This window comes from Fulvia fulva, chromosome 4, assembly GCF_020509005.1.
Source record: "Fulvia fulva chromosome 4, complete sequence".
Classification (NCBI taxonomy): Eukaryota; Fungi; Ascomycota; class Dothideomycetes; order Mycosphaerellales; family Mycosphaerellaceae; genus Fulvia; species Fulvia fulva.
The window spans coordinates 1,219,502-1,246,991 of NC_063015.1; the positions used below are offsets into that span (position 1 = coordinate 1,219,502).

The following is a 27,490-nucleotide window of genomic DNA, read 5'->3' on the forward strand; positions in this document are numbered from 1 at the left end:
GCCTCCTTACTGATCTTATAGGTTGTAACACTAGAGCAAGCGAACAAGGTCTTAGACTAAGGGTTGTACTAGGACTTTAAGAGGCTAGATATAGAAATCTATTAGAGCAACTACAGAATCCTTCAATGTTTTAACTATTAACAGTACGGACATATTGCCCTAAAGTATAGCAAAGCTACACTAGTCTACTTATACTATACTAGTGATCACGCGACCTAAAAGTGCTAAAAACGGAAGGAGGACATAAGATACGTAGTATATAGGAGAAAACACCCGGCATAGTCAAACTAATGCCTAGTTAGACTATTAGCCTAGTAGAGAGCGCGGGAAGCAAGGGTAACAACACTAACTAGGTTCCTAGTAGGTGAACAGAAACAACTAGAGAGAACCACCTATCCGAATAAGAGACCCCGGCTATAAGAGGAGCTATAGATAGTGCTAGCAATAGGGGGACTAACGTTCTTATACAAGGCAGCGTAGAGTAATAGACAAATAAGAATCAACTAAATAATAGGGAGCTAACCCTAAAGGGAAGAATAGGAGGAGGGACGGGAAAACTAATAGCAAGACCAACAGTAAGACTAAACGGACCTAGACATAAATATGTCCTAATGCCTCACACTAATAGACTATTAATCATTCAGTATAATGTAAATAGAAGCAAAGACAAGGTCTAAAGGAGCTTTCTACAAGCCTTAGACCCGGAGGAACACTATATTATAGCAATATAGGAACTATAGATCAACCTATACTCTAGGATTCTATTAACTATACGAGACCCGAGATACTACGTAGTAATAAACAGAACCGAGGGAGTCCTACGAACTTGTATCTATGTCAGTAAGAAGGTACTAGTAGAGGACTAGTAGGCCTAGCCGAAAACCGATAGGGATATCACTATAGTATAGCTTAAAACAACTTAAGGCTAGGTCCTAATCTATAGCGTATACAACCTACCTCTAGAGTCTAGAAGCAGTATATAACTATACACGCTAGGAAGGCTCCCGGAAGCAATAGAATAACAAAACTATAACATCGTAATAGGAGATTTTAAGCTCTACTACCTAAAGTAGGGATCGGACTTTACCCTAGTATACTACTTCTTAGTAGGGAGGCTTATTGGTCAGATAGAAACAGCCTAAATGGACTTGATTACGCTAAAGGGAACAGAAACTTAGGCTAGAAACAACAGTTCTAGTACGCTAGACCTATACTTTATGTCCTACGCCTTAACACGACGGGTAGAAAGCTATATAGTTAATGACCAACTAGAGTCCTTATTAGACCACTATCTAATCCAAACCGACATCTAACTTATAGTTAAGGAGGAGAGGGAACCTAAGAGGAGGCTCTGCTAGAAGTAGGCCGAGTAGACACTAGTATAGTAGCGGCTAGAAGGCGAACTAGAACAGGTAAACATTAACAATATATATATAACGGAGGGAATTAACTAAGCAGTAGAGCAGCTAATAGAAGCTATACAAAGGGTAGCCCAGGCCTATATACCTAAGAAGAGATGGTCGCTATACTAGAAGCTATACTAGACACTAGAGTGTATAGCCAAAGTCAAGGAGGCAAGGAGAGCAAGAAGGAGATAGAAGCAACGACGTACCTAAGTAAACTAGGAAGCCTATAACAACGCGTACAAAGCAAAGACGGCGTAGATCAGAAGAGATAAGACGTAGGAGTAGAGGTCAACTATAGGGATGATTATAGAACACCCGGAACAAATCTAGAGACTAGTAGAATAGGCTAGGAAACTAGACGAGGAACGAAACTCTCCGCCCTAGTTTCCCTTAATATAGGACTAAGACGGGGAAACGCAAACTACTTCGATAGAGAAAGCGAAAGCATTCGTAGACCACTTCTTCGGGACTTAGGTAGAGGCAGACCTAAGCAACATCCTAGGAATATATATTCCTCCGCTAAGGGAGGCTAACTAGTAAGTATCTACTATAGAGATCGGAAACATTATTAAGAAACTAAAGGGCAACAAAGCCCTAGGCCTAGACAAGATCCCTAACTGTTACCTAAAAGCTAGTAGTAGCCTTATTACTCTAGTACTTACGCCAATCTTTACCTAGTGTATAAAGTAGGGGTATTGCCTAAAGGCCTTTAGGTAATTACTAACTTACGTCCTAAGGAAACCCTAAAAGGAAGACTATACTAAATTAAAGTCATACAGACCAATTGCGTTACTAAATATACTAGGGAAGCTCCTAGAGAAGGTCGTAGCTATAAGGCTTACCGGAATAGTAGAAGAACATAACCTCCTCCCGGTAACGTAAATAGGGGGGAGATAAAAGAGATCTACCCTTATAGTAGTCGAACTGATTATAGAGCAAATCAGACACATCTAGTACTATAGTAACAATAAGGTAGCCTTACTGCTTTCACTAGACATATTAGGGGCTTTCGACAACGTGTCCTACGTAAGGCTCCTATATATCCTTAGAATGAAAAGTATCCTAGCCTAGATAGTACACTTTATATAGTCATTCCTTAAGGACAGAACAACCTAGATCCTCCTAGGGTCCTTTAAAGCCCCGTAGACCCTAATTGCGAACACGGGCATCCTATAGGGCTCTATACTCTCCCCAATTCTGTTCCTCCTCTTTATAGCCGACCTGACCCCACTCCTAGAAATAGCAAACACCTTAGCATCGGGGTTCGTAGATAATACAAATATCCTAGCGTAGTCGGGGTCTATAGAGGAAAACTACGTACTCCTAGAGGAGAGACATAGACAATACGAAAAGTAGGCAAGAGAGTATAGGGCAAAATTCGTACCGGATAAGTACTAACTCATCTATTTTAGTAAGGCAAAGACAAAACACAACTTAGTAGTACTAGTAAAAATCTAGGGGTTCGAGACCTATCCTATAAGGGAACTTAGAGTCCTTAGGATATAGCTAGACCCGAAACTTAGCTAGGGACCACAAGTGAAGAAGGCGTAAGCGAGAGCGGATACTAACAGACAATTAATCGAGAGACTCACTACGTTAACCTAGGGGGCGACCTTCACAAAGGCCTAGACTATGTATAAGGCCATTATCAAGCCCGTAATGCTATATAGAGCAGTAATTTAGGCAGCGGAAAAACATATCCCGAAGAGAATTAAGGACCCCCTTAATAGAGCGTAGGTAGCCTACCTAAAGAGAGTACTAGGGGCATATAAGTTAACCCCTTATAGGACAATAGAAATGGAATCAGGTACAGCCCCTATTAGAGAGTACCTCTAGGGCATGAGGTGTTAATACGTAGAGAAGACATTAGTATACCTAGCCTAGGGAACTATCTAAGTAGCTACTTAAAGGATAAGAACCTAGTAGGAGAGGAGGAGAAGACCTAACCGGCCATATATAATCCTATAGAAGGAAGCAGACCTAAAAACATCACAGGAAATCCTAGCAGCCCTTAAATAGAGAGAAGCTCTAAGGGAGCAAGCTAACATAGGGGACAAAGGGAAAAAGAAGCAAAGCCAAGTAGAAAGGATCGTAGGTCACCTATAGGAAACGCGTTAGAACTAAAAACCGGTAAGGCTAGGAGCCCTACTAGCGGCTAGGACCTTCGGGAGGTATAACTACCTTATCTACAAAGACCTAAAGAGGGCGGAAGTAAGCATAGCTATCTAGATTTGCTCTAAGCACATTGGGCTAAGAGTATACTTGCACTAAAGAAGAGTCCTAGGATACGATTCTAAACGTTGCCCCTATAGCTACCTATCCTAAAACCCGGAGTATATAGTACTAAACTGTACTAAGTGGGTAAAGGGGAGAAGCTAGTAGAGGGCGAAGGTAAGAGACAGGCAATACTAGGCTATCATCTAGGACAGACAAGATATAAGGAGAGTGATAAGATAGATCCTTAACGAGGACTACCTAGAGTAATTCTCCCTAGCAGTAGAAACGGAAAGGTAGATAGAGAGGAGGGAGAGAGAGAGAAGAGCCGGGGAAACAGAAGGGAAAAAGGGAATCGAGAGGAGGACATCACTAGGGTTACGGGCAAGGTAGTTATAGGGTAATAACTATGACACTAGCGTACCCTAAAGGAAGGAGAACGAAAGGACAAGATAGGAAAGAACGAGGAGGGCAAAGACGAGGAGGTTTTCATCCGTTAATCGGGTTTCCTACCTATATAAATAGACCTAAATAGCGAGAGACCTATATAGGCTATAGGGCACTAAAACAGGCGAATGAATAATCTATCTATCTATATAGTAGTAGCTATCTAAGATCTAGGAGAGGTCAATCGTGCCTTAGAGTCCCCCTCTCTTCTAGGTACCTAGGTCCTTCGGGGTATTAAGGGCAATTACGTTGCTCGCTATTAAGTCGAGTACTTCGTCGGCTATAGGGTACGGCTATATAAGGCTTTCCTAGGAAGGGTAGTATATATTGAAGTCTCCTACTACGATGTAGTACCCTTGTCTCTTAAGCGCACTATCTAGGTGTCTATAGACCCTAAGGTCGCGGCTAGACCTCGAGGCTAGCGGTTGTATATATAGGTTATGTATCTAGGTGCTACCTACGTAGAGGGAGGTAATATCGCCCCCGCCTTCTTCGTCTACGTAGTATACTACCTCCTAGTCGGATTCTAGTATATCCTTACTAATATAGAAGCACGTACGGGGTCTGCCGTCGCCTTGTAGGCATATCGTATAGCCTAGTAACTTATAGGTCGTTAGTCTCTTATAGTACGGGTTAATCTATAGCTCCTAGATTACTAGGACGTAGTAGACGTACGGGTCCGCCTCGTATAGGAAATGGTTCTAGACTATATCCTTACTATATTTGACGTTATACTAGATGATACTAAGCGTGTCGAGGCTAGTTATCGGTATCGACAATCATTTCCTCTATAGCGTCCTATATCCTACTACCTTATACGTCCTAGTCTACGCCTATCGGCTATATACTAAAGGGGAGCCGGGCCTAGTTAGATTCCCTCGCCGTAGCTAGTAGAGCACGTGGCCTCCCGTACGCCCTAGGTTACGTATCCTTTACATCGTTCTCGGCCCTAGGGCGCTTATACCCGACCGCCGCTAGCTAGTTCCGGTATAGGCTAGCCTTACGGTCGCCGTAGAATCTAAGGGCGACGGTTCTGTTTATAATTGCCTTGTTTTTCGCTAGTTTCCGCTATAGGCAATCCGCGCTATACGATAGGTAGTACCCCGGACAGTTCGCGTACCGTCTCGTAGCCGATATATAGTCCCTAGATATATAGTCTCCTATATAGTTCGAGTAGGCCTACTTGTTTATACACGTATAGGTTTAGTGTCTATACTATTAGCATTTGAAGTATTAGAGGACACGAAAGGATAAGGAGTGCTTTTCTACTATCTTAAGGCTATATTACTAGATCAGGCCTTGTTCTATCGCTAGATCCGCCGCTTTCGCGTCTTATAGCTATACTATTAGCGCCGAGGCCTTCTTGCCTTCTAGCCATTTCCTATAGAGCTAAGTCGCCTTCTAGATTAGAGAGTTAAGAGTGACCGGGTTATCCTCTTAGAGAGTACGTAGGTGACCTTAGTTAGTTAGGTCGAACTCCTTAGGCATGTCGTAGACTAGGATTATAAATTGCTTTGTTAAGACCTTCGCTAATACCGTAACCTTAGATACCTACTATAGCTATACCTCTAGGTACCTCCTAGTCGTAGTAGAGCTAGTATAGATCTATAGAGTACTGTTAGACTATTAGTTCACTACAACCACCCCTAGTTAGTTAATTCGTTAGGCGAGCTCCTTGTTCGATAGCTTCGTAACTTCGGCCTAGTCTTCCTTTACTATAATACGGATCGTAACTATATCGTACGTTAGGCGGGGGCCTAGTATCGATGCCGCGACCGATGCCTAGCTATAGGGGTGTTGATTCCGGGTGGCCTTACTAATCGCCTAGGACGTCGTCCTTATTTCTTATTGCCCTCGGTAATACGATAGTATAAGCGCCGTACGTAGCTAAGTAATCATTACCTATAGAGACCGGTATAGGAGCTAATCGTTAGTTTCTATACTTTTTGCGTCCTCTATAAGTTACTACTAGTTGTCTTAGGGGAGCTTCGCCTATAGAGCCGTAGGCGCCGTTAGTACCGTAGCCTAGGCTACTATTACCTAGGAGTTGCCTAATATAGCTAGGCACCTCCGCGGCGTTTAGAGCTAAAGAAATAGGGTGAAGAGAACTTTAAGCTATCTAGATTAAATAAGGTAGAACTCCCTTAATTCTAGGGGTAGTAGCCTGCTTTATAGATCGTTAGAATAGCCTTAATAAGAGCTTTCGAATGTGTCGTAGCCGTAAAATATATACTAAGATCCTAAAAGATCTCTTAATAATAGTACTAATTGTTAAACAGGTATAGTATATGTATATACGGAAGTCCCGCTATACTATTAAGGTCGTCTATTAAGGTAGGCTCGGTATACTCTATAGTATCTACGAGTTAACCTATAGAGGTAGGATCGAAACGCTAACTACGACGTTATAGTTATATAGCGCGGCCGCTAGTGTCTTCCTCGTCGTCCAATTTATCGCTACTAATACCTCTACCGGTTAGGCTAGTAATAGTTTAGTAGCTAAGACAAGTAGTAGTATTCTCGACCCTATTATAGTCGAAACTCGTACGTACGGCTTAATGACTTCCTACGGTACACTACTTATGCTCTGTTGCCCGAGTTAGGTCTATAATGCCGTCCTTATAGAACATATAGAGATCTTCTTAAGCCTTAATATCCTTTATACGAAAGTTACGGTGTCGAGAATGCTACTAGTAGTAGTAGTAGAAGTATATAGGGCCCTTAAGCCTAAGAACTGGACCCTAAATTTAGATAGTATCTATCACGTTAGAAGTGTGGGAAGTTATTGTACGGGCTCATATAGGGTGTTTCAAAAGCAGGTTGTGTATTGCATGTGTCTATCTAGAATGGACAAGTGTTGCTCTTGAAGAGGCTGCAGGTGACTAATCAGTCACCTGATTCTTAGCGTACGTGGCCTCAAGTTTTGATGATGGGATGTTGCCCATGTGCACGCTCGGATCGCGACACACCCCCTCAGCTCGTGCGCTGGAGTGAATGAGCTGATTCCCATGTGATCGCGTGCACCCTGTCATAACTACCCCCCCTATCTATGGCAGTGACGTCAGGCCCTCGGTGTTGCTGCTGCTGCAGTGAGGGTAAGTCAGCTGTTTCAAGTGAAGTGAGGTGAGGTGAGTGAGGTGAGCTTTGTACCCCTTCCCTCATTCCTCACTTTCACTGCTGCCATTGTTACCTATATAATAAAGCATAGAATGTGTGACTGTTGCCGGTGAGATGGCTCAGGTGATGGTCCCGTTGCACGGACTTTCACTTGAGTGTGCAATCATCTCACCCACCGGCAAACATCAGAGGTCCTGAGTTCAATCCAGGGGTAGCCTTAGTCCTATCGTATGCTTAAACATATATTGTCGTCCGCTCAACTTATTGAATTGTCCGATAATTGCTCTGTGCCAAGTTATTTCGCTCCGGCGAATGGTGAGAGAGCTCGCTCTGCCCCTGGGGAGTATGAGATACTAGTCAGTGGCGCAATGCACTGGGCTGTCTACGACAGAGCTTGCACCATGTGAGGTGTAATGGGGCTCCAATGGGTAACACCGGAGCAACGGTATCGGAAAGTTGAAAAGGCACCTTCGGGGTGCCTTGCTTTCTGCACTTTTAAAGGTCCATCACCTCAGGGTGGTGACACCTTTTTGTTTTGGGCAAGTGTGTGCTATGTGTGAGGTGCGAAAGCAGCGGATGATGTGGTGACAAGGTGGTAGTGTTGTAGCTAGCAGCAAGTTGGAGGCGTTTCTCGCTTTCTGATTGGACGCGCTGCTGCTGGTGACAGGGGTGTTTCTCGCCCTTGCGCTGTTAGCCAATGGGAGTCCGAGAAACACCTGTTGATGATGGTGCCAGGGCCGCACCGGTGAATGGTGGATGCTTTGCCCTGGCCTCGTTGTTTCAGCATTGGTCGCTGCTGGTGGCCGTGTTTTGCGCCTGCTGGCGCTTCCAGAGAGGTGTCCGTAAAGATGAAGCCGTTCGGTGTTCGTTTCGAGATGAGGTGAGGCCGCTGCTGCGGGCTTCTCAGGCGTCTGTTGGCCCGTTACCTCCTGATGCGGCTGCAGAGGGCACTGAGGTGCGTGGGTCCACGCCTTCCTCAGCCATATTGAGCAGCTTGACGAAGTGCTTGTGCTTCTGTGGTGGAAGCAGCTTGGTCAGCCCGTCTGCAGGCATGTCGTTGGTGCTGAGATACTTGATCTCAATGTCTCCGCGCTGGTCTCGCTGTCGGAGCCAGTGGTGGTGGATGTCAACGTGGCGTAGCTTCGTGTCAAGCTTTTGCCCTTGTTGGTTGACAAGGCGGATGGTCTGCGTGTTGTCGCAGTACAAGTGGGTGCGCTGATTGAACTGAAGGTGTATCTCAGCGAAGACTCGTTCCCACTGTATGAGCTCTGAGGCGGCTTGCGAAAGCCCGAGTAGCTCAGCCTCTGTTGAGGACTTGGTGACAGTGATTTGTTTAGATGCCTTATAATCCACTGGTCCACCGAACAGCATGAAGACCCAGCCATTTGAGCTGGTCCTGTCATTATTCATGCCGTAGGACGCGTCCGATGCTCCAAAGAACTCGTGGTTGCTACCGAGGTGCTCTGGTTGGCTGTGAAGGCCAGTGATGTGTTTGCTGGCGCCATATACAAGGCAGAGGTTCTTGGTCTCCAGGAGATAGCGCAAGCACTGATCTGCAAGCTTGAGGTGTGTCTCAGTTGGCTTGGTCAGATACTGCGATAGCATGGACAAGGAAAAGGCGATGTCAGGCCGCGTGTGTGTGGCGGCGAAGTTGAGGGATCCTATACGTTGTTGGTACGCAAGGATGGCGATAGAGGTGGGTTGATGACCCTCTGGAACGGTCCAATCAAGGTGTTGATCTACTGGCACTGTCGTTTTGCGTGCATTCGTGGATATGCTGAATTTGGCGGCTAGCTTCTCAATGTAGTCTTCTTGAGAGAGCCACAGCAAGCGCTTGTTTCTGTCGCGCGTAACCTTGATTCCTAGGAACCAGGAGAGATCACCGAGCTCGTGCATCTCGTACTTGGCAAGCAGCCGCTGCTTGATGTTGGCAGCATGGGCCTTGTGCTTGCGGTGGTAGAGCATAACCAGGTCGTCAACGTAAAAGAAGAACATAACCTTGTTGTCATGGTAGATGCATTCGGAGTCCGACAGGGGTACTAGTCCAAGGGAGGCCAGCGTCTCGGTTAGGGAGTTGTACCACAATAAAGGGGACTCCTTCAGACCGTAGAGGGCCTTGACCAGCTTGAGGGCGTGTCCATGGGATGGCCTGTCGATTCCAGGAGGTGGTTGCAGATACATGGTGTATGGCAGGTCCGAGTTCAGGAAGGCGTTGACAACATCGAATTGTTCGGCTTCTAGGTCGAAGCTCGCGGCCATAGCACAGCAGAGGCGGAACATGCTTGCTGGCAGTGTGGCGGCGTATGTGTCTAAGTGTGTTCCTTGCAAATCGCCTCTTGCGCATAGCCTAGCCTTGAAGCTCTTCAGCATGCCGTGCTCGTCCAGTTTGTATTTGTACACCCACTTGAGCGGCAGTAGTGGCTGAAGTCCCTCCTCTTGCTGAGCATCCTGATCCTTCTCTTCCTTTGTTGCCCATCTGAATGTGCCTGTTGCCAGGGCTTTGGCAAACTCCTTGGCCATAGCTTCGATCCACTGTTGGGAGAAGCGGTGTTTCATAGCGGCTCGGTAGTTAGAAGGTTCGGGCGGAAGGTCATCGCGGTGCATGGAGGTAGTGGTGTTGACACGCCTTAGAGGGCTGTTGCCTCTTCGTGTAGGGCTTCGATCGCTCTTGTCGCGATAGGCGCGTGTTCTGGGTCGTATGCCGGACATCTGGCCGATGATTACATTAGCGACCATGATCTGGTGCAGTGCATGGTGGAAGTAGGCCGTTCGTAGGCGCTTTCCATTCTCTGTGACTGCATAGTTGGACTCCTCTGGTGTGTAGAGCTCTGGCTCTAGGGGGAAGAGTGGTGTGTTGGACGCGTTGTGTGTTAACGCGTCTTCTGGTGGTGTGAATGTGAATGGATATGGCTCGCGATCAGGGTCCGTGTTGCCCATGATCTCCTCACGGTCTTCTGCGGTGAGGGCATCCATTATCTGCTGCTGCAGGGTGTCGTAGTAGTCAGTGGTGTTGGGTGCTGACTGCTGTGTGTTGTCTTGAGTCACGTGATCTGTTACGTGCTCGATTTGCCGGTCTTTTTGGTTATATGTTGCTGACTCGCGGTGTTGCGGCCAGTGTGGTTCTTGCCCAAGGAGCTTTTGGTGGGCGTCTCGAGGTTGTTGGGTGTGCGGCTGCTGAGCCTGTTCTTCCACCCCCTCGGCCTGTGCTGTGTCTTGCTCGTGATGAGCGACATACAGGTCGTAGTATTGTTCAGGCTCTTCAGCCGGTTCCGCTGTTGCGATGTTCTCGACAGGGGTCGTGTACCCTGCTGTCAGGCGTGATGGGTCATAGAACGTGGTCTCATCGAAGAGGACGTCCTTGACTCGCATAACCCTATCTTTTGATGGGTCCCATACGCGGTAGATGTTAGTGGAGTCGTATCCCACAAGGTAGCCTATGAGCGCTCTCTCTTGGAGTTTCTCGCTCTTGCCAGGCTGATCTGGTCCATGGATGAACACGTATGCAAGGGAGCCATACACCACCATGTGACCCACGTTCGGAATTCGTCCTGTTGCCAATTCGAATGGGGTCTTCCAGCCCTTTGACTGGATAGGGGATCGCCAGAGGATGTACACCGCTGCTGCAGTGCATTCTGGCCAAAGCTTTTCCGGCAATCGTGCGTGGATGCGAATGGTTCTGCTCATGGTGATGATCAGAGCTCCAGCTCTTTCTGCTGGGTCCTGCGCAGGCGCGTATTCCGCGGTTGCGTGCCATTCAATCTTGTTGTTGTTAATGACTGAGCGAAACACCTTCCCAATGGCGGGCTCGTTGTCGCTGTAGAAGCATACGAACCTGCGACCAATGAAGTTGATGAAGCTCAGCAGGCTGTTGAAGCAAGCCAACACCGATTGCTGATCCCTGTTCTTGATGGTGAACTGGAAGTGTCCATGGGTATCCAGATCGTAGAAGTGGACGAGGTACCTGTCACCGTTGTAGGCGACAGTGAATTCTGCCAAGTCCATGGCCATGTGGCCGTATGGGGTCATCACCCTGATGGGCTGAGACCGATTGTGCACCTTGTGAGCTTTGCTAAGCCCACATGCTCTGCAATGTGCAGTGAGGGGTGCGCTTGGACCATCGTTAATGATCACCCCCTCAACTCTGAGCGGCAACTGCTTGATGCGTTCAGCGCCAATGTGACCAAAGATTTGATGCCACTGGCGGCCAGAGAGCTTTCGGTGTTTGATGGGGGTCCTGCTGGACGTAGCTGCACCTTGAGTGCCCCCAGTGCTGTTCATGACTGCGAGAACGGTGCGATCACCATCCTCTTGAGCAGTTGGAGATGCTGCGCTGTTGGCAGGTTCATCGCCGATGTTTGCACCCCTGCCAATAGTGCTGATGAAGTGCGCGTTGCGCATCTTTTCAGTGACCTTCGGCAGTACTAGGCCCTCTTTTGTAGGCCATTGGTAAATGATGGGTGACTTAGGTGGTGTGACCACCTTGAAGAAAGGGATTGTACCAGTAGGGCGGTGTAGGTCCATCAATTTAGTGTCGTTGTGCCACATTGAATTGCTGCGTCCGTGCCACCAGAGTCCGGCTCTTTCCATGCGTGTGTGAGAGATGACGTTCACATGAAAGCCTGGGCAGTAAGCCACATCCAGCAAGGTGAATGAATGGCCCCCAATTGACATATGAACGCGCCCTAACGCTGCAATTGGAAAGGTGGTTGTTCCAGCCTGGATTTCTGAGGTGGTGAGGCGCTCTGCAATGAACTCTACACCCTCCTGGTCATGATGATTGATCACATGAGTGTCTGAACAGTTATCATACACCCAGCAATCCCTGAAGTTGACGCTCAACTTGCTAATTGAGCTAGAAAGAACAGTAAGGCCAACAAAGCCCTTATCGCTTGGTGATGCCTTCTTCGCATCAGCAATAGCCTTGTCACGTTCCTGGTCCTTGCGATTGTTGCGATTCAACACGCCAAGCAGACGCTCGCCGTCGTCGCTCAAGCAGTAGTTGATGAAGTTTTTCCAGTACTTCTTCCACTGCTCTGAGCGCTGATCCTTTGCTGGGCGCTTGTCGGGGTTGATCACATCGCATGAGAACAGGCCCTTGTGACAGGTGTCCTTGGGCTCGCCGGTGATGTTCCAGCAGCCGCTTGGCCTGTTGTTGTCCTTGTCTTTGTTCTTGTCGCCGCGGCTGCTGCCACGACCCTTGTCACCGCGGCTGTTGCCACGGTTGTCACCACGGCTGCTGCCACGGTCACCCTCCTTTTGACCAGCACCTGTGGGTGCTGTTTCATCCTCTGCTTCTGCTGAGGTTTCTCCGGAGAAGGTTGCGAAGACTGATCGACCGTTGGTTGTTGCTGGTGCGGTGTCGCGTATCCATTCGAGGTAACGCTCAGTAAGCTTTTGTAGTGACATTTTGTCACGCTTCCACTCGTTGTATAGAGAAGCACCGTAGGCTGGAGCCTGCTTCTGCTGAATAGCAAGTAGGAAGTGTCTACTAAGGTCGTCGTACTCGGCGTGGTTGCACTTAAGCATCTTGGTCTGCAAAACTAACCAGTCTGAGCACCAGTCATCGATTCTGCGTGCGCTAGCCTTCTGAAGCCTAGACAGCTCAAGCGTGAGCTGCCGCTTACGCAGCATATCGTCTGGACCATACTGATCCTTGAGAGCCTGGTATTTCGCTCTGAGGGTGTTCTGGCCGTGCATTAGCTCTTGCCCTAGCTCTGTCGTCGTACGGATGAGGTAGGTAATGAGCTTTGATCGCGCAGCAGCAAAGATGTCGTACATCCGTTGCCTTCGGTCTGCGTCTGTTTGTCGTAGCTTGATGAGATCTCTTGATGTAGCGTCTCCTGCCGTGTACGCTTGTTGGATTTCCTCAAACGTCAAGTGAGTAGGCTCTGTTGGCTCGTTACTCAGTTGGTGAGGATCCACATACTTCCAGACATTCAAAGACTCTGCGTAGAGCTCTAGCTGACGGTCAAACTTGTCCCATTGGTCATGGCTCTTCAGAACCACGGTACCCTGAGGTAGGGCACCGGTAGTCACCGGCGTCTCGGTAGTGGCCATAACTGCAAAATGGGTTGTAGGCTGGTGAAAGTTCCACGCGGGTTCACTAGGCCTAGGGGATACTACTGCACTGGTTGTAGCAGTAGTGCTGTGACGATGCAAACTCTGCTTTGGGGCTTCCTTGTCGCAGCGAATGTTAGTGAGCGCTAACCGGGCTCATAACTATCACGTTAGAAGTGTGGGAAGTTATTGTACGGGCTCATATAGGGTGTTTCAAAAGCAGGTTGTGTATTGCATGTGTCTATCTAGAATGGACAAGTGTTGCTCTTGAAGAGGCTGCAGGTGACTAATCAGTCACCTGATTCTTAGCGTACGTGGCCTCAAGTTTTGATGATGGGATGTTGCCCATGTGCACGCTCGGATCGCGACAGTATCTACCTCTAATATTAGGCGGATCGCTATTAAGGTCTACTGAAAAACGTACTTGGACTATTGACGGAATCATCGATCTCTGCGCCAAAACACGACACATTCGAAAGCTCTTATCAAGGCCATTCCAACGATATAAAAAGCAGGCCACTGCCCCTAGGACTAAGGGAGTTCTACCCCATTCAATCTGGACAGCTTGAAGCTCTCTTCACCCTGTTTCTTCAGCTCCAAACGCCGCGGAGGTGCCTAGCTACATTAGGCAACTCCTAGGCAATAGCAGCCCAGGCTACGGTACTAACGGCGCCTACGGCCCTACAGGCGAAGCCCCCCCAAGACAACTGGCAGCAACTTATAGAGGACGCAAAAAGCATAGAAACTAACGATCAGCTCCCTTACCGGTCTCTACAGGTAATGATCACTCAGCTACGCACGGCGCTTGTACTGTCGTATCACCGAGGGCAACAAGAAATGAGGACGACGTCCTAGGCGATTAGCAAGGCCACCCGGAATCAACACCCCTATAGCTAGGCATCGGTCGCGGCATCGATACCAGGCCCCCGCCCAACGCACGATGCAGTTACGATCCGCATTGCAGCAAAGGAAGACCAGGCCGAAGTTGCGAAGCTATCGAACAAGGAGCTCGCCTAACGAATTAACTAACTAGGGGTGGTCGTAGTGAACCAACAGTCTAACGGCACTCTACAGATCTATACTAGCTCTGCTACTGCTAGGAGGCACCTAGAGGCACAGCCACAGTGGGCATCTAAGGTTGCGGCATTAGCGAAGGTCTTAACGAAACAATTCACGATCCTAGTCCACGACATGCCTAAGGAGTTTGACCTAACCAACCAGGGTCACCTACGCGCTCTCTAAGAGGACAACCCGGTCACTCTTAACTCTCTAATCCAGAAGGCGACTTGGCTCTATAGGAAATGGCCAGAAGGCAAGAAGGCCTCGGCGCTAATAGTATGGCTACAAGACGCGAAAGCGGCGGATCTAGCGATAGAACAAGGCCTGGTCTGGCAATATAGCCTCAAGACAGTAGAAAAGCACTCCTCATCCTTTCGTGTCCTCCAATGCTTCAAATGCTAACAGTATAGACACCAAACCTATACGTGCACAAACAAGCAGGCCTGCTCGAACTGTGCAGGAGACTATATGTCTAGGGACTATACATCGACTACGAGACGGTGCGCGAACTGTCCGGGGCACCACCTATCGTATAGTGCGGAATGCCCACAGCGGAAACTAGCGAAAAACAAGGCAATCACAAACAGAACCGTCGCCCTAAGATTCTACGGCGACCGTAAGGCTAGCCCACACCGGAACCAACTAGCGGCGGTCGGGCACAAGCGCCCTAGGGCCGAGAACGATGTAAAGGATGCGCAGCCTAGGGCGTACGGGAGGCCACGTGCTCTGCTAGCTACGGCGAGGGAATCTAACCAGGCCCGGCTCCCCTTTAGTACACAGCCGATAGGCGTAGACCAGGACGTACAGGGCAGTAGGACACAGGACGATACAGAGGAAATGATTGTCGATGCCGATGACTAGCCTCGACACGCTTAACATCATCCAGTATAACGTCAACCATAGCAAGGATATAGTCTAGAACCATTTCCTACACGAGGCGGACCCGCGCGTCCACCACGTCCTTGCAATCCAGGAGCCATAGATTAACCCGCACTATAAGAGACCAACGACCTGCAAGTCACTAGGCTACACGACATGCCTACGAGGCGACGGCAGACCCCGCACGTGCTTCTATGTCAGCAAGGACATACTAGAATCCGACTGGGAGGTAGTGTACTACGTAGACGAAGAAGGCGGGGGCGATATTACCTCCCTCCACGTGGGTAGCACCTGGATACACAACCTATACATACAACCGCCAGCCTCGAGGTCTAGCCGCGACCTAGGGGTCTGTAGACACCTAGACAGTGCGCTCAAGAGACAAGGGTGCCACATCGTAGTAGGAGACTTCAACATACACCACCCTTCCTAGGAAAGCCTTATGCAGCCGCACCCTATAGCCGACGAAGTACTCGACTTGATGGCGAGCAACGCAATTGCCCTCAATACCCCGAAGGACCTGGGCACCTGGAAGAGAGGGGGACTCCAAGGCACGATCGACCTCTCCTAGATCTCAGATAGCCACTACCACACGGTAACCTACTATAGGATCGAACATGAACTCGAGGCGTCGTTAGACCACATGCCAGTCAGGACCTCTATTGCGACACAGATACAACGCACACTAGCGAGAACCCCTAAGCCAAACTGGGGAAAGGCCCACTGGGCCAACATCTAGGCGTACCTCGATAACTCTAAGAGGCTAGTCCAGATCGCGTAGCAGCAATACAACAGTAAAGACGAGATAGACGAAGCAGTCCAGGGGTTGACAGACGAAATAAGAAAAGCGACCTCACTTCACGTTCCGCTTGCCTAACCAACGACATGGTCCAAACTATACTGGACGCCGGAGTGCACTGCGGTAGTAAGAGAAGCAAGGAGAGCCCGCCGGGTGTGGACGAGCAGCTATAGCGAGGAGGCCTGGAACGTATACAGGGAGGCATGCCAACAGAAGAAAGCCATAATACGGAGGGAGAAAGCAGTCGGCTAGAGGGCCACAGTGGAAGAAATCGCCGGCAAGCCAGAGAGGATGTGGAAGCTAGCGAAATGGGCCCGACAGGACCCTACACAGGGCCCCTCCTTCTCTATCCCAGCGCTACAATCGCCTAGTGGCCCGGTTAGCGACCCCGAGGCCAAGGCGCGTCTACTGGCTAGCAAGTTCTTCCCACCCCCAGTCGAGGCTAATCTAAGCGACATAAACAGCTCTACTCCCCTAGCCCCTAGCATCGCGGTCCAACAGGAGGTGTCCGAGGGAGAAGTTACCGCTGTGCTGAGGAAGTTGCCGGCGAAGAAAGCCCCGGGGCCGGATAGGATCCCAAACGAGCTACTAAAGAAGTGTAGAGATCAACTAGCCCCAGCAGTTGCAGCGATCTTCAACGCCTGCCTACAGACCGGATACCACCCGATAGCTTTTAAACAATCGACGACAGTGGTCCTACGCAAGCCGCAGAAGGAAGACTATACGCAGGTGAAGTCGTACCGCCCAATTGCGCTCCTTAACACTCTTGGGAAGGCGCTTGAGAAGCTGGTTGCAACGAGACTCTCCGAGGCGGCAGAGGAACACTCCCTACTCCCGGACACCCAGATGGGTGCGCGCCCACAGCGATCGACGCTATCCGCGATGGAACTTATCACCTCTTAGGTAAAGGCCATCTGGTATAAGAATAGGGACAAGGTGGCTTCCTTACTTAGCCTAGACATATCGGGAGCCTTCGACTACGTGTCACACCCGCGGCTTCTCTACATCCTAAGGTCGAAAGGACTCCCTAAGTGGCTTGTCAACTTCGTACGGTCCTACCTCCAAAACCGCAGTACGTCGATCCTGGTCGGCCAGTACAGAAGCCCATTTCAAGCAGTCCACACTAGAATCCCGCAAGGCTCAACGCTAGCACCTATTCGGTTCCTCTTCTTTATGGCGACGCTGCTCCCAGCCCTAGAATCCCAGAACACCGCTGCGAGCGGCTTCGTAGACGACACAAACATCCTAGCGTGGTCTTCCTCGACTGAGGAGAACTGTAGGCTACTAGAAGAGAAGCACAAGATCTGCGAGGACTAGGCTAGGAGGCACGGGGCTCGGTTTGCCCCAGAAAAGTACAATCTGATACACTTTACGCACCGGCCACGGTTCCACAATATGCAAGCTTCTATCCAGATACAGGGGCACACGACTAACCCGGCAAATCAGCTCAGGATCCTCGGACTATAGGTGGACCCGGCGCTACGGTGGAGGAAGCACGTACAGGCAATATTACGGAAAGCTGAACAGAATATAGCATCATGCCAGAGGCTCACTGCGTCCACATGGGGGGCGGACTTCCGGCAGTCACGACTTCTATATACGGCTATTGTACGGCCAGTCCTTACCTATGGCAGCCAAGTGTGGTCCTTAGGCGAGAGGGCCTGCCTATCGAAGGGACTCGTCGCGCCGCTAGCGAAGATCCAAAACTAATGCCTAAGGAAGGTCACCGGGGCATATAAGTCGACACTAACGAGGATGCTTGAGCACGAGACCGCTATACCGCCGATCGACCTATACATCTAGGGACTACGGACCTCCTACTTAGGCAAGTCGGCACAGTACCCAGTATAGAAGGTCATCGCCAGTGTAGTCGCAAGGGCCCGCGAATCAGTACTAGCGCATAAGGGCATTCGACCCGGAAACGAGCCGAACTACCGGGCAAGGGACGAACAGCTAGCAACACAATGGGAAGGTGAGAAATCGTTTGTAGAGCAACTATAGAAAGAGAGGTGGAACAACCAGGTTGTAGGGCATAGTGGACGCCCTTAGCCAGCGGGACAACCTAAGGAATAGTCAGCTACAAAATCCGCGGTCAAGCACCCCCCGAAGCTCATCTACTACCGCCTTACGAGGGCATAGAGTAGCATAGCAACCCAACTGCGAAGCGAACACATCGGCCTCCAGGGGTACCTATCATGGAGGAAGGTCCCAGGATACACGAATACTAGCTGCCCCTGCGGCTATCGCTCCCAGAACGTACGGCACGCACTCCTCGTCTGTCCGAGGTGGTCGCTAGGAAGGGGGGAGTAGATAGCAAAGGCGAGGAACCGGACGATTGGGGCACTTCTTAACAACGCTGAAGACCTACGGCGCATTACGAACTGGATACTAGAGAAGGGCTGGCTAGAACAGTACCGCCTAGTAGGAGCAGTGCAGGAAGAGAGGACACGACGCAGCGCGACGAGACCGGCTAGGAGCGGGGGCTAACGGGGTAGTGACATGGACTACGTACGTTCAGAGGGAAAGCTAATCTAGACAAGGAGTAGTCGGGGGCGGGAAGGGTTTTCACCTATTCGGGTTTCCCTTTGTACATAACAATAGATATATACCTACATAGGCCGGATAGGGTCCTAGAACAGGGGAATGACAAATCTATCTATCTATATAGGGCCCTTCGGAGCGAGGGCTAGAAGAGTAGGAGGCTTCGTTTCGAGAGCACCGCTAGCTGTCCGGGTACGATAGTTGTGTATTAATTGCTAAGTAGCGGGACCTTGATTAGTAGGCCGTATGTTATTTAGTCGAGTAGTGTTCGGCTTCGTAGTAGGAATAGGCTTGCTACGATATAGCTAGCACTTGTTGGCCTGCTTGTAGTTCTTCTTGCTCCGGTAGTCAATAAAGTACTCGTTACTACGTGTCTGCTTACACTATCTACTACACTTATACGTGCCGGGCGGAGTAGTTATACCCTAAGGGATAGGAGGCTAGTCCGTCTGATCTATCTAGTCCGCTATAATATGCGCGCTATTCTGAGAGATGAGATGTGCTATAAGACGAGACGAGACGGGTCGCGAGTTGTAGTGCGAAGGTGATGTAGGAAGAAGGAACAGGTTGCCTAAAGAAATGAGGTTTGACTACAAAATTTGCGGTAGACGGGTACCTACGGTAGGAGACGCGTTCTTTGTTCCCGGCAAATACGAAAAGAACGCGCTATACGTCATTATCTATGACTCACTACCCGCATTCAAGGCCCACTGTGAGGTGAATGCTTTCACAACTTGCCGCTGACATTATCTACGTAACACTACCTGTTTTACGTAACACGTAGCACTACCTCTTTTGAGCAACATCACCTCTTTTATGCCAGCTCGAACCCCTCATACCGCTTTAAGTCGTACACGTCGCGCTTATCGATGGTGTCGTAGCCTGTGAGATGGTTATTGCCCGTCTGTTGATAGAATACTGACTTGCTAGTCGGGCTTCTGGCTTGCTAGCCGGGCTGCCTGCAGCAGGCTGCACATACTTCGCCAACCTCACTCGAGTGCTCGCAAGCTCGCACGTCGTTACGGCGCGAAGTTGCGCGGTGCTATCGCATCTACAATACTGCAAGCTTGAGATGAAGCGTGAGGTCGTTGAAGCCTCAGGCTCTATTCGGATTGATTAACGACCAATGAGAAGACGGCTTGGCACTTCCCTCACCTGAATATAGCACGCTCGCCATTGCCTTCAGCACTACTGCTCGAACTACGTCGTAGACCTACGGTCGCAAGCTCCCTTCGGTACGACTAACGTTCGAACGTAGCTTCAGGAAATGGTTCACTTTGCTAATGATACGTTAACGACAGGCACATGGGGGTTGCACGGACTGTGACGGACATGAATTTACACCTCGAACAGGTATAGTGAGGCTGAAGATGCTGGTCGTAGAAGAAGACTCTTCTGTGTACGAGTTTGCAAAGGGATCTCGGAACCGTGTCGAAAAGTACGCCGTTTTGTCAGCCAATGCATCCTTGACGTGAGAGGATATACCCGCGCGCTACCGAAATGCTGAGAATCCGATATGACCCCTGGGGATGTTATTCATTGAGCCTGTGGCTTCCACATATCGTGCGTAGTAAGTGCCAACGTTACCATTTGCTCAGTTCTGTCAAGTCTCCAGCCAACGCAAACTGCTCCAACCCCAGATGGGGTCATCCTGCTCGTAAACATGCCAAAGGTACTTCAAGCATCCCGCCCTTACTCCCTCAAGTCCGCGATTCTCCATCTCCTTCTCCAACATGCTCTTCACCATAGTCGCATTGGCCTCGCCGTCTTGTTCGAACTCCATCTCCACGGCTCGAAGAGCTTTCCTTCCTCGCTCTCCCATATCATCCAGCCAGCTCGCCACAATTCCCACAATCTCTTCGGCGGCCCTCTTCTCCATAGCCTCAATTCCCCGTATAGGCCACCGGTAGAGAAGAACCGAGAAGGTGTAGCGCTTGAAGTATAGCGGGAGGGTTTCTGTGCGTATCTGGCGGTTGACTTGGAGGAGGGATGGTACACCTTCTGGTATGACGTTGCGATAGGGCATGCCCCAGATGCGCCCCAAGTACTTTGCTTCGTCTTCTCCCTTGTCCATCGCAAGCTCGTAGATGTCGAGGCGAAGCTCGGCCGGGAGTGAGAAGAAGGTCGTTGGCATGATGGCGGAGATATTCTCTGTATATGGTTAATAAGAAGTTCTGGTCATTGGTATCGTATTAGAAGTAACTCTTACTCTGTCAACGTCGTCTCTGTACAGATTCAATCTGAGCTTAAAGTTCAGGTTCGATGTAGTCTCGAGAAGGTGATGCTTTGACGGCAAAGTAGATTTGAAAAGCTTGTTCGTGGGCCTAAGACGCCACAGCTGTGCTGCAAACAACGACAATCCCTGCACGCCTGTTCAGCACACAGACAAAAACGACCAACCAAATCTTTTCAAATATTAAGACGAGCCTCTGCTGCGCCATTCACATGACCTGGATCTTATGCCCTCTAAATCCTCTCGAACCATCTCACCAAATTCTCCACGAACTCCCCAGGCTTCTCCTCCGCGATCCAGTGCCCACAACCCTCGATCTGCTCAAATTGAACATCCTCATAGAACTGCCCACTCATTTCCTTCGCCGCCTCTTCGTCCGCGAAACTGCTATCGCCCCAAAGACTCAGACACCGCACCTTGCTCTTCCCACTGCTCTGTACCCTCGCCACATTGTCCTCGCCATCCTGCTCAAACGCGCGGTAGACGTTCAACCCCGCTCGCAATGCTCCTGGAGCAGCGAACGCGTTGCCGTACACATCGAGATCGTGAGCCGATATTGCGTCAGGGTTTTGAGCTTGACGATCGTAGAAGTGCTTGAGGTAGAGTTTCTCGCGGCCAGCGATGAGGGTTTCGGGGAGGTCTGGGACTCTGTGGAAGGTGAAGTGCCAGAGCAGGAGGGAATTCTTCATGGTGTGGTAGAAGGGAGTTCCTGGCAGAGGGCATTCGCCCCAGCAGAGGCTGGCGACGGAGCAGGGGAATTGTTGGGTGTAGGAGTGAGCGATCATGCCGCCTGGGATGTTGTCAGACAGTTCGTTCTAGCAATGTACGATACTGCAACGTACCAATATCATGTCCTACGAGATGTATCTTCTCTTTGACGCCAATCTTGTGCACCAGTGTGTGTAGATCCTGTGCCATGACCTCTTTCGTATAGCCATTCCAAGGCTTACTGCTTGCTCCTGCTCCTCTGTAGTCTGGGGCAATGACTGTATGGCCAGCATTCGCGATTGGTGTGATGACTCGTCGAAACTGGTAGCTGGTCTGCGGAAAGCCATGGACCAGGAGCACGGTGCCTTTCGATGTTGTGCCTTTAGGCGGTGGGCAGGATGTGTAGTGGATAACGACACCACCTTCGTGCGATGGAGAGTCTCGTGGAAGGTCTGCGACCTTCACTCTGCCATGCTCCCATCTTGAGTCGTCGATCTTGTTCCAGTTCGCAAGGCCGGCTCCGAGGGTAGGCATTGTTGCTGTGAGATGATGCTCTATCTGAAGCTACAAGAGCAAGGCTTTGCAATCAGCTGGTCTTATACTCACCGTCTTACCTTCGACATCCCCGCCTATGAGCTCAACATGAGCTATGCTGGGATGTGTTCGGACAAACTCCGAGTTGGAGGCTTGGTAATCGACAGCGACATAACAGCGTCACGTTCAGCGTCACTGGGTAGTATTGTTCGCTACCGACGGATCAGTCGGTGTAGAAGGGTGTGACATCCCTCATCTGTACGGCAGTGCTGCAGTGCAGAAAACTGACGATTGTTGTGTCGATGAAGAAGGAGGAACCTGAGTCCGGGCGTGAAAGTGCTCGCCCTTTCGAATGACATTGCTTAGCGTCGCAGTGTTGACAACGAATTAAACTGCTGGATCGCTTTCACACTGTCGCGTACCTGCCTTAGCGTCTGTGATCATCTGTCCAATGATCGAGGCCTGGATTGGAACATAAATCGCCTTGACATCTCGCGACCTTCTTGACAATGCACAACAATTGTCGGAACTACGGCAACACTGCGCGCGATGCCATACTCCCGTGGCATATCTCGCATCGAAAATGCCATTGTCAAATGTCGGATGCAAGCATGACAAGGAAGTGTCGATCTACATGTATGTGCATAGCACTGGATGACTAAGGACTCTTCAGCTGCTTCCTTCCTCGCTCGTCGCACCGACACCTTCCTCCAACATGATGATCACCATTGCTGCCCTAAAAGGATCATTGATCTGGCTTCGAATCGGTACGCCGTCTTGTTGGAAGCAGTCCGACATGCCACAACAGGTCGGTACAGAGGAGAAATCCCCTCCAATGCCACCTGCCTGATCAAGGTAGGAGTGCAGATGGCTGCATTGAGAAGCAGCACATGAGCACGGCATTCGCCAACTTCGCGTTCGTTCTCTTTACGGCAGACTGGCCTTAGGATCCGCGTTGAACACACTACGTTGCACGCAACCTACCAGAAGCCACGGAGCATCGATCACAACAGGGCGAAGAAGATCCAACCTCCCGGTCAGGAACGCAAGATACGTAAGCACGACAAGACCGGTAAGATCCCATTCGAATATGCTGCAAATGGCATGAAAGGCAAGACATGCTACTGGACTGGGGCGACTTCCCCTTCAACAAAACTCCCCTCATCTGCCTGCACGGCGGCCCTGGCGTGCCTCACAACTACCTACTCCCGATCGCCCACATGTATGCAGACTACGGCATTCCAGCCGTCATGTACGACCAGATCGGTTGTGCCGAGTCTACTCATTTCCGCGACAAGAAGGGCGACCACGAGTTCTGGACTCCTCAGCTGTTCATGGCCGAGCTCGATGACCTCAAGACGCATGTCGGCATTGGGGCCTTCGACCTCTTGGGTCAAAGCTGGGGCGGTATGCTTGCAGGCCAATACGCCATTGAGAAACAGCCAAAGGGTCTGCGAGAGCTGATTATCGCGGACTCGCCCGAGCGATATGAAGACTTGGGTTGCAGTGTCCCATCGTCTAAGGAATGAGCTGCCGAAGGAACTCCGTGAAACACTAGAACGGTGTGAAAGAGATGACAAGACGGATACACCAGAGTATGAGGAAGCCGTCATGTACTTCTACAGGCTACACATCTGCCGTCTTGAGCCATGGCTAAAGGAGCTGGAAGACTCATTCGCTGAGCTCGAAGAGGACAACACTGTGTACTACACCATGAACGGCCCAAGCGAGTTCTACGTCATCGGTAATCTGAAGGACTGGAACATCGCAGAAGGCTTGAAGAAGATAACAGAGAAGACGGCGCCAGGCGGTGTACTGGTTGTGAATGGATATTATGATGAGGCACAGGATGAGACCACAGAAACATACTGGAAGCACCCTAGTGCCAGAACGAAGTGGATTCGATATCCGCTGAGTTCGCATATGCCGATGCTTGAAGAGACGGAAAGGTTCCTGGCGGATCTGGGGAGGTTTCTGAAGAGCGAGTAGCTCATGAGCGTGGAATATGCGAGGCTCGGCGAAGGCCACAACTCTAGATGATCTGCAGCTCGGCGTCCTTTGCGGAAACTTGGAGGGCCTTGCAGGTGATGCTTATTCGCGAAATGTGTCTCCTTAGACACCACCGCAACATTCACGACTGCAAAAATATCGATGACATGGCATGCTTTCTGCGCAGGGCGTACCGCTCACCGCATGTGCGCCATGTGGTTTCGGGGTCGATGGCTTGAGAAAGCCCAGCGGCTAAGTCTGTATTCACCATCCTGAATCTTCTGCGTTTATGCTGTGCCGCGGTGGCGTTTCGCCAGCAGGACCAGCGCCAGCACTTGTCGATTGATGGGCTCCTCAAGCAGTCTGTCGAGCGTATGGAGGTCTCTCAGTCAGTGTCAGCATTCGCGATTGGGCCTAGCAATACCTTGACCCGTTTGCAAGCCTGGAGGTGCGATTATAGTGCCTCCCTTCGAAGATTCTTTGCCGCAGCGTTTCGTCCTACCAAGAGTAATGAAGAGATTCAGCCATGCCTCGACATGAAGCACTGTAGCAACGGGCAGGAGTAAGAGACAGTCGAGGTAACGTTTGGACTGGTCTCAGGTCGGCAGTCCAGCACATCGCTGGAAAAGTCGGCGGGCCACAGCAAGTGCTGCACCTACCTCTTATGCTACCATGACCACTCTGACAACCACGTTTCCCCTACCGACAGCCACAAAATGGTTGGAGTGGTCCAGCCATTGGACTACTAGCAGCCACAACGACCGGCTCTCCACAAAGTCCCAGCACACCAGCTTTATCTGAGCAGGCATCATCATGACAATGTGCATCCGGAGGCAATGCTACCGCCTGGCCAACCGCCACGAGTCGTGTTCTGCACACGCCAGGACGTCACGCCGCCAGCAATACCACTGCGACCCGTGTTGGGAAGCAGGATTTTGTTGCTCAATTCTGGTTCAATCCCCACATTTGGAGCATCACGCCAACGCTTACCCGCGCCGGATGCTGAAACTAAGCCGCAAACCTTCAGTCAGCATGCTGACTTCTGAGGCGAGTTGCAGACCGAGGCTGGCTGGTGGTTGAACATTGTCAACATAACGAAACTACGACGACTACACAGGGCAATGGCTTTGCAACGAATATCACAGCCATTGGGCAAGAGTTGCATCACGACTACGTTGTTCTCCTGACTTATATGGGTCGTACGGACAAGCCTCCAACGTTAAAGCTTAGCTAAGCTTGACCCAGAGCGAGGCTCTGTCCCGGCCATGCTTATTGGCCACTCCACGAGCTGATTGCCTTATACGTAAGGTGGCTCGAGTTAATACGATGGCGCTACGACAGAGCGGGTATCCAGCGGCAGTCAATGCCAGGTTTCAGACCTGCTCGAACAACAAACGGACCTCTCGAGAGGCTGTGGCTGAGCGTGGCAAGCTTGATCGTGCAGCAATAAAACCCGGTTCCTGGCATCTTGTTCTCCTCCTCACCTTTCCACACTTCAACCGCAACATCAAGCACGAGACACAAGACACAAGACACTCTTTACCAACAACCAGGTCTCTTTCCAAACAACCACAACCCATCAACATGAAGTGCTCAATCATCGCCATCCTCGGCATCAGCGCCTACGCCGCTGCCCAAGACACTTCAGCAATGAGCTCAGCCGCCAGTTCCGCAAGCCGCGCCATGTCCTCTGAGGTCGCCAGCCGTGCCTCCTCCATCATCTCCTCTGGCTCCGCCGAGGCATCATCCGCATCCCGCGACATCTCCTCGCTGTCCAAGGCTCTCAGCTCCGCCACCCACACCTCCGATATTTCTGCCGCGTCCTCCATCTCATCCGCTCTCGGCAGCGCTGCGTCTATCTTGGCTGCGTCGCGATCCATGGAGGCTGCTTCGATCTCCAGCGAGGCTGCTACCGCTACTGGTGCTGCTCAGTCGAGCTTGAGGGCTGCTGCTTCTTCTCTTAACGCCCAGGCTACTTCGGCTCAGAAGCCTGCTGGAGGTGCGGCTGCTACTGGATCTTCTTCCGCTGGTGTTGCTGCTACTGGTGTGCCGATGATTCTCGCTGCTGGTGCTGGTATTGCTGCTTTCGTTTTGTGAGCGAAGCAATCGTGGCTTAGCTAAGAAGACGTTTTGACAACAGTATGAGTGTATGAAAAGATTCGTGGACGACAGTATAGGAATCAGGAGCAAAAGTCTTATGGAGACAATCTAATGTATCTAGCATTTCGAATCAGACCCTTCCTCAGAGGTTTCGTTCCCTCTCTTGCTTCGAAGTGCGATAGTGATGAGAGCGTCTACAAAACGCTCCCAGCACCGCCGGCCTAAGGAATGCTGTAGAGAAATACGTATCGTGCATCGCTTCGATGCCTATAGCAGTCGCTACGCCGCGGTCGATGAAAGATACATCTACAATCGTGCATGCGGCCACGTCTTTTGTCGAAGGCTCTTGCACCTATTCGGTGTGCGTTTCCTCATTCACAATATTTGTGCTTTCGTATTCGTTGTTCGATTGCATTGGCATGCAGGATTTAATGCTTGCTGATCCTCCAGCTGAACGGCTCAAATCCTCAGCCGATCAGCCCTTGGCGACTGTACTTTATAAACGATCGCTTACCACTGTCGTCAGCATGGCCCCGAACAAACAATCGCTTCTTGCCTACATACGTAACAAACGATCTAACATCGTATCATGGGTATAGAAGCATCAAAACCGAAACCAGGCGCCAAATTCCAAGTCATCGGTGCAGGTACGCTTCGTTTCCATCACACAGCCCTCTTACTTCCCAGCTAACATATCTCAGGTCTCCCACGAACCGGCACGGCATCTCTCGCAGCCGCATTGTCCATCCTCTTCGACGGCCCTATCTATCATGGCGGCACACAAGTTTGCAAGTCAGGAAATACGTTCCACATGCGAGCCTGGACCGATATCCTGTCTCATACTCCCTTCAAGACCTCAAAGGACGAAGACTACGTCAAGACCAAGATGAAGACTGTTCTAGACGGAGACGTCGGCTGCGCAGACACGCCGATGGCACAGTTCGTGCCGGAATTGATGGAGTTGTATCCTGGTGCGAAGGTGATTTGTACGGTGAGGGATGCGGATGCGTAAGTCAAGTAGTGGTACGGGACGGGTCGTTGTGGTTACTGATACGGTGTAGATGGGCGAAGAGTATGGATCAAACAGCACAAGCTTCATTGTAGGGCATGATCGAGGTGATTCTATATTGGGTGCCGGTCATCTGGCTGTTTCCGACGTATTACTAGCACTTGCAGGCGGGGAGATGGGGAGAGCTTTACGCGAAGCCCGGGGAGAAGTGGACGTTCGGGAGAGGTATGTCTGCGTTACTGTTGCTGTTTCGCGAAGAAGTGCAGGATATCGCTAACGGGGCGAAGACGTGTGGAATCGGCATATGGAGTATCTCGAGAGCAGTATGCCCAAGGAGAAACTGCTATATTTCGATGTTCGTGATGGATGGGAGCCGCTTTGCAAGGCACTGGATATTT

At 50.4% G+C, this 27,490-nt stretch overlaps 5 protein-coding genes across 5 annotated transcripts; 3 read left to right on the forward strand and 2 right to left on the reverse strand.

Annotated features, from left to right (window-relative positions):
- Window positions 1–20,122: 20,122 nt before the first annotated feature.
- On the reverse strand, window positions 20,123–20,653 carry CLAFUR5_04191 (uncharacterized protein; the record flags this gene model as incomplete). The annotated part of the gene is made up of 1 exon (XM_047903339.1): window positions 20,123–20,653. One exon carries the CDS (start codon window positions 20,651–20,653, stop codon window positions 20,123–20,125), a length of 531 nt encoding a protein of 176 aa, XP_047760855.1.
- A 332-nt stretch (window positions 20,654–20,985) lies between these two features.
- On the reverse strand, window positions 20,986–21,994 carry CLAFUR5_04192 (Soluble epoxide hydrolase; the record flags this gene model as incomplete). The annotated part of the gene is made up of 2 exons (XM_047903340.1): window positions 20,986–21,542; window positions 21,595–21,994. The coding sequence occupies 2 exons, from the start codon at window positions 21,992–21,994 to the stop codon at window positions 20,986–20,988; spliced, it is 957 nt and encodes a 318-aa protein (XP_047760856.1).
- A 1,118-nt stretch (window positions 21,995–23,112) lies between these two features.
- On the forward strand, window positions 23,113–23,983 carry CLAFUR5_04193 (L-amino acid amidase; the record flags this gene model as incomplete). The annotated part of the gene is made up of 3 exons (XM_047903341.1): window positions 23,113–23,181; window positions 23,257–23,477; window positions 23,518–23,983. 3 exons carry the CDS (start codon window positions 23,113–23,115, stop codon window positions 23,981–23,983), a joined length of 756 nt encoding a protein of 251 aa, XP_047760441.1.
- A 1,584-nt stretch (window positions 23,984–25,567) lies between these two features.
- Window positions 25,568–26,080, forward strand: CLAFUR5_04194 (uncharacterized protein; the record flags this gene model as incomplete). Its single annotated transcript, XM_047903342.1, has 1 exon — window positions 25,568–26,080. The coding sequence occupies one exon, from the start codon at window positions 25,568–25,570 to the stop codon at window positions 26,078–26,080; it is 513 nt and encodes a 170-aa protein (XP_047760442.1).
- Window positions 26,081–26,672: 592 nt separating this feature from the next.
- On the forward strand, window positions 26,673–27,187 carry CLAFUR5_04195 (uncharacterized protein; the record flags this gene model as incomplete). The annotated part of the gene is made up of 3 exons (XM_047903343.1): window positions 26,673–26,730; window positions 26,785–27,091; window positions 27,145–27,187. 3 exons carry the CDS (start codon window positions 26,673–26,675, stop codon window positions 27,185–27,187), a joined length of 408 nt encoding a protein of 135 aa, XP_047760443.1.
- Window positions 27,188–27,490: the final 303 nt, after the last annotated feature.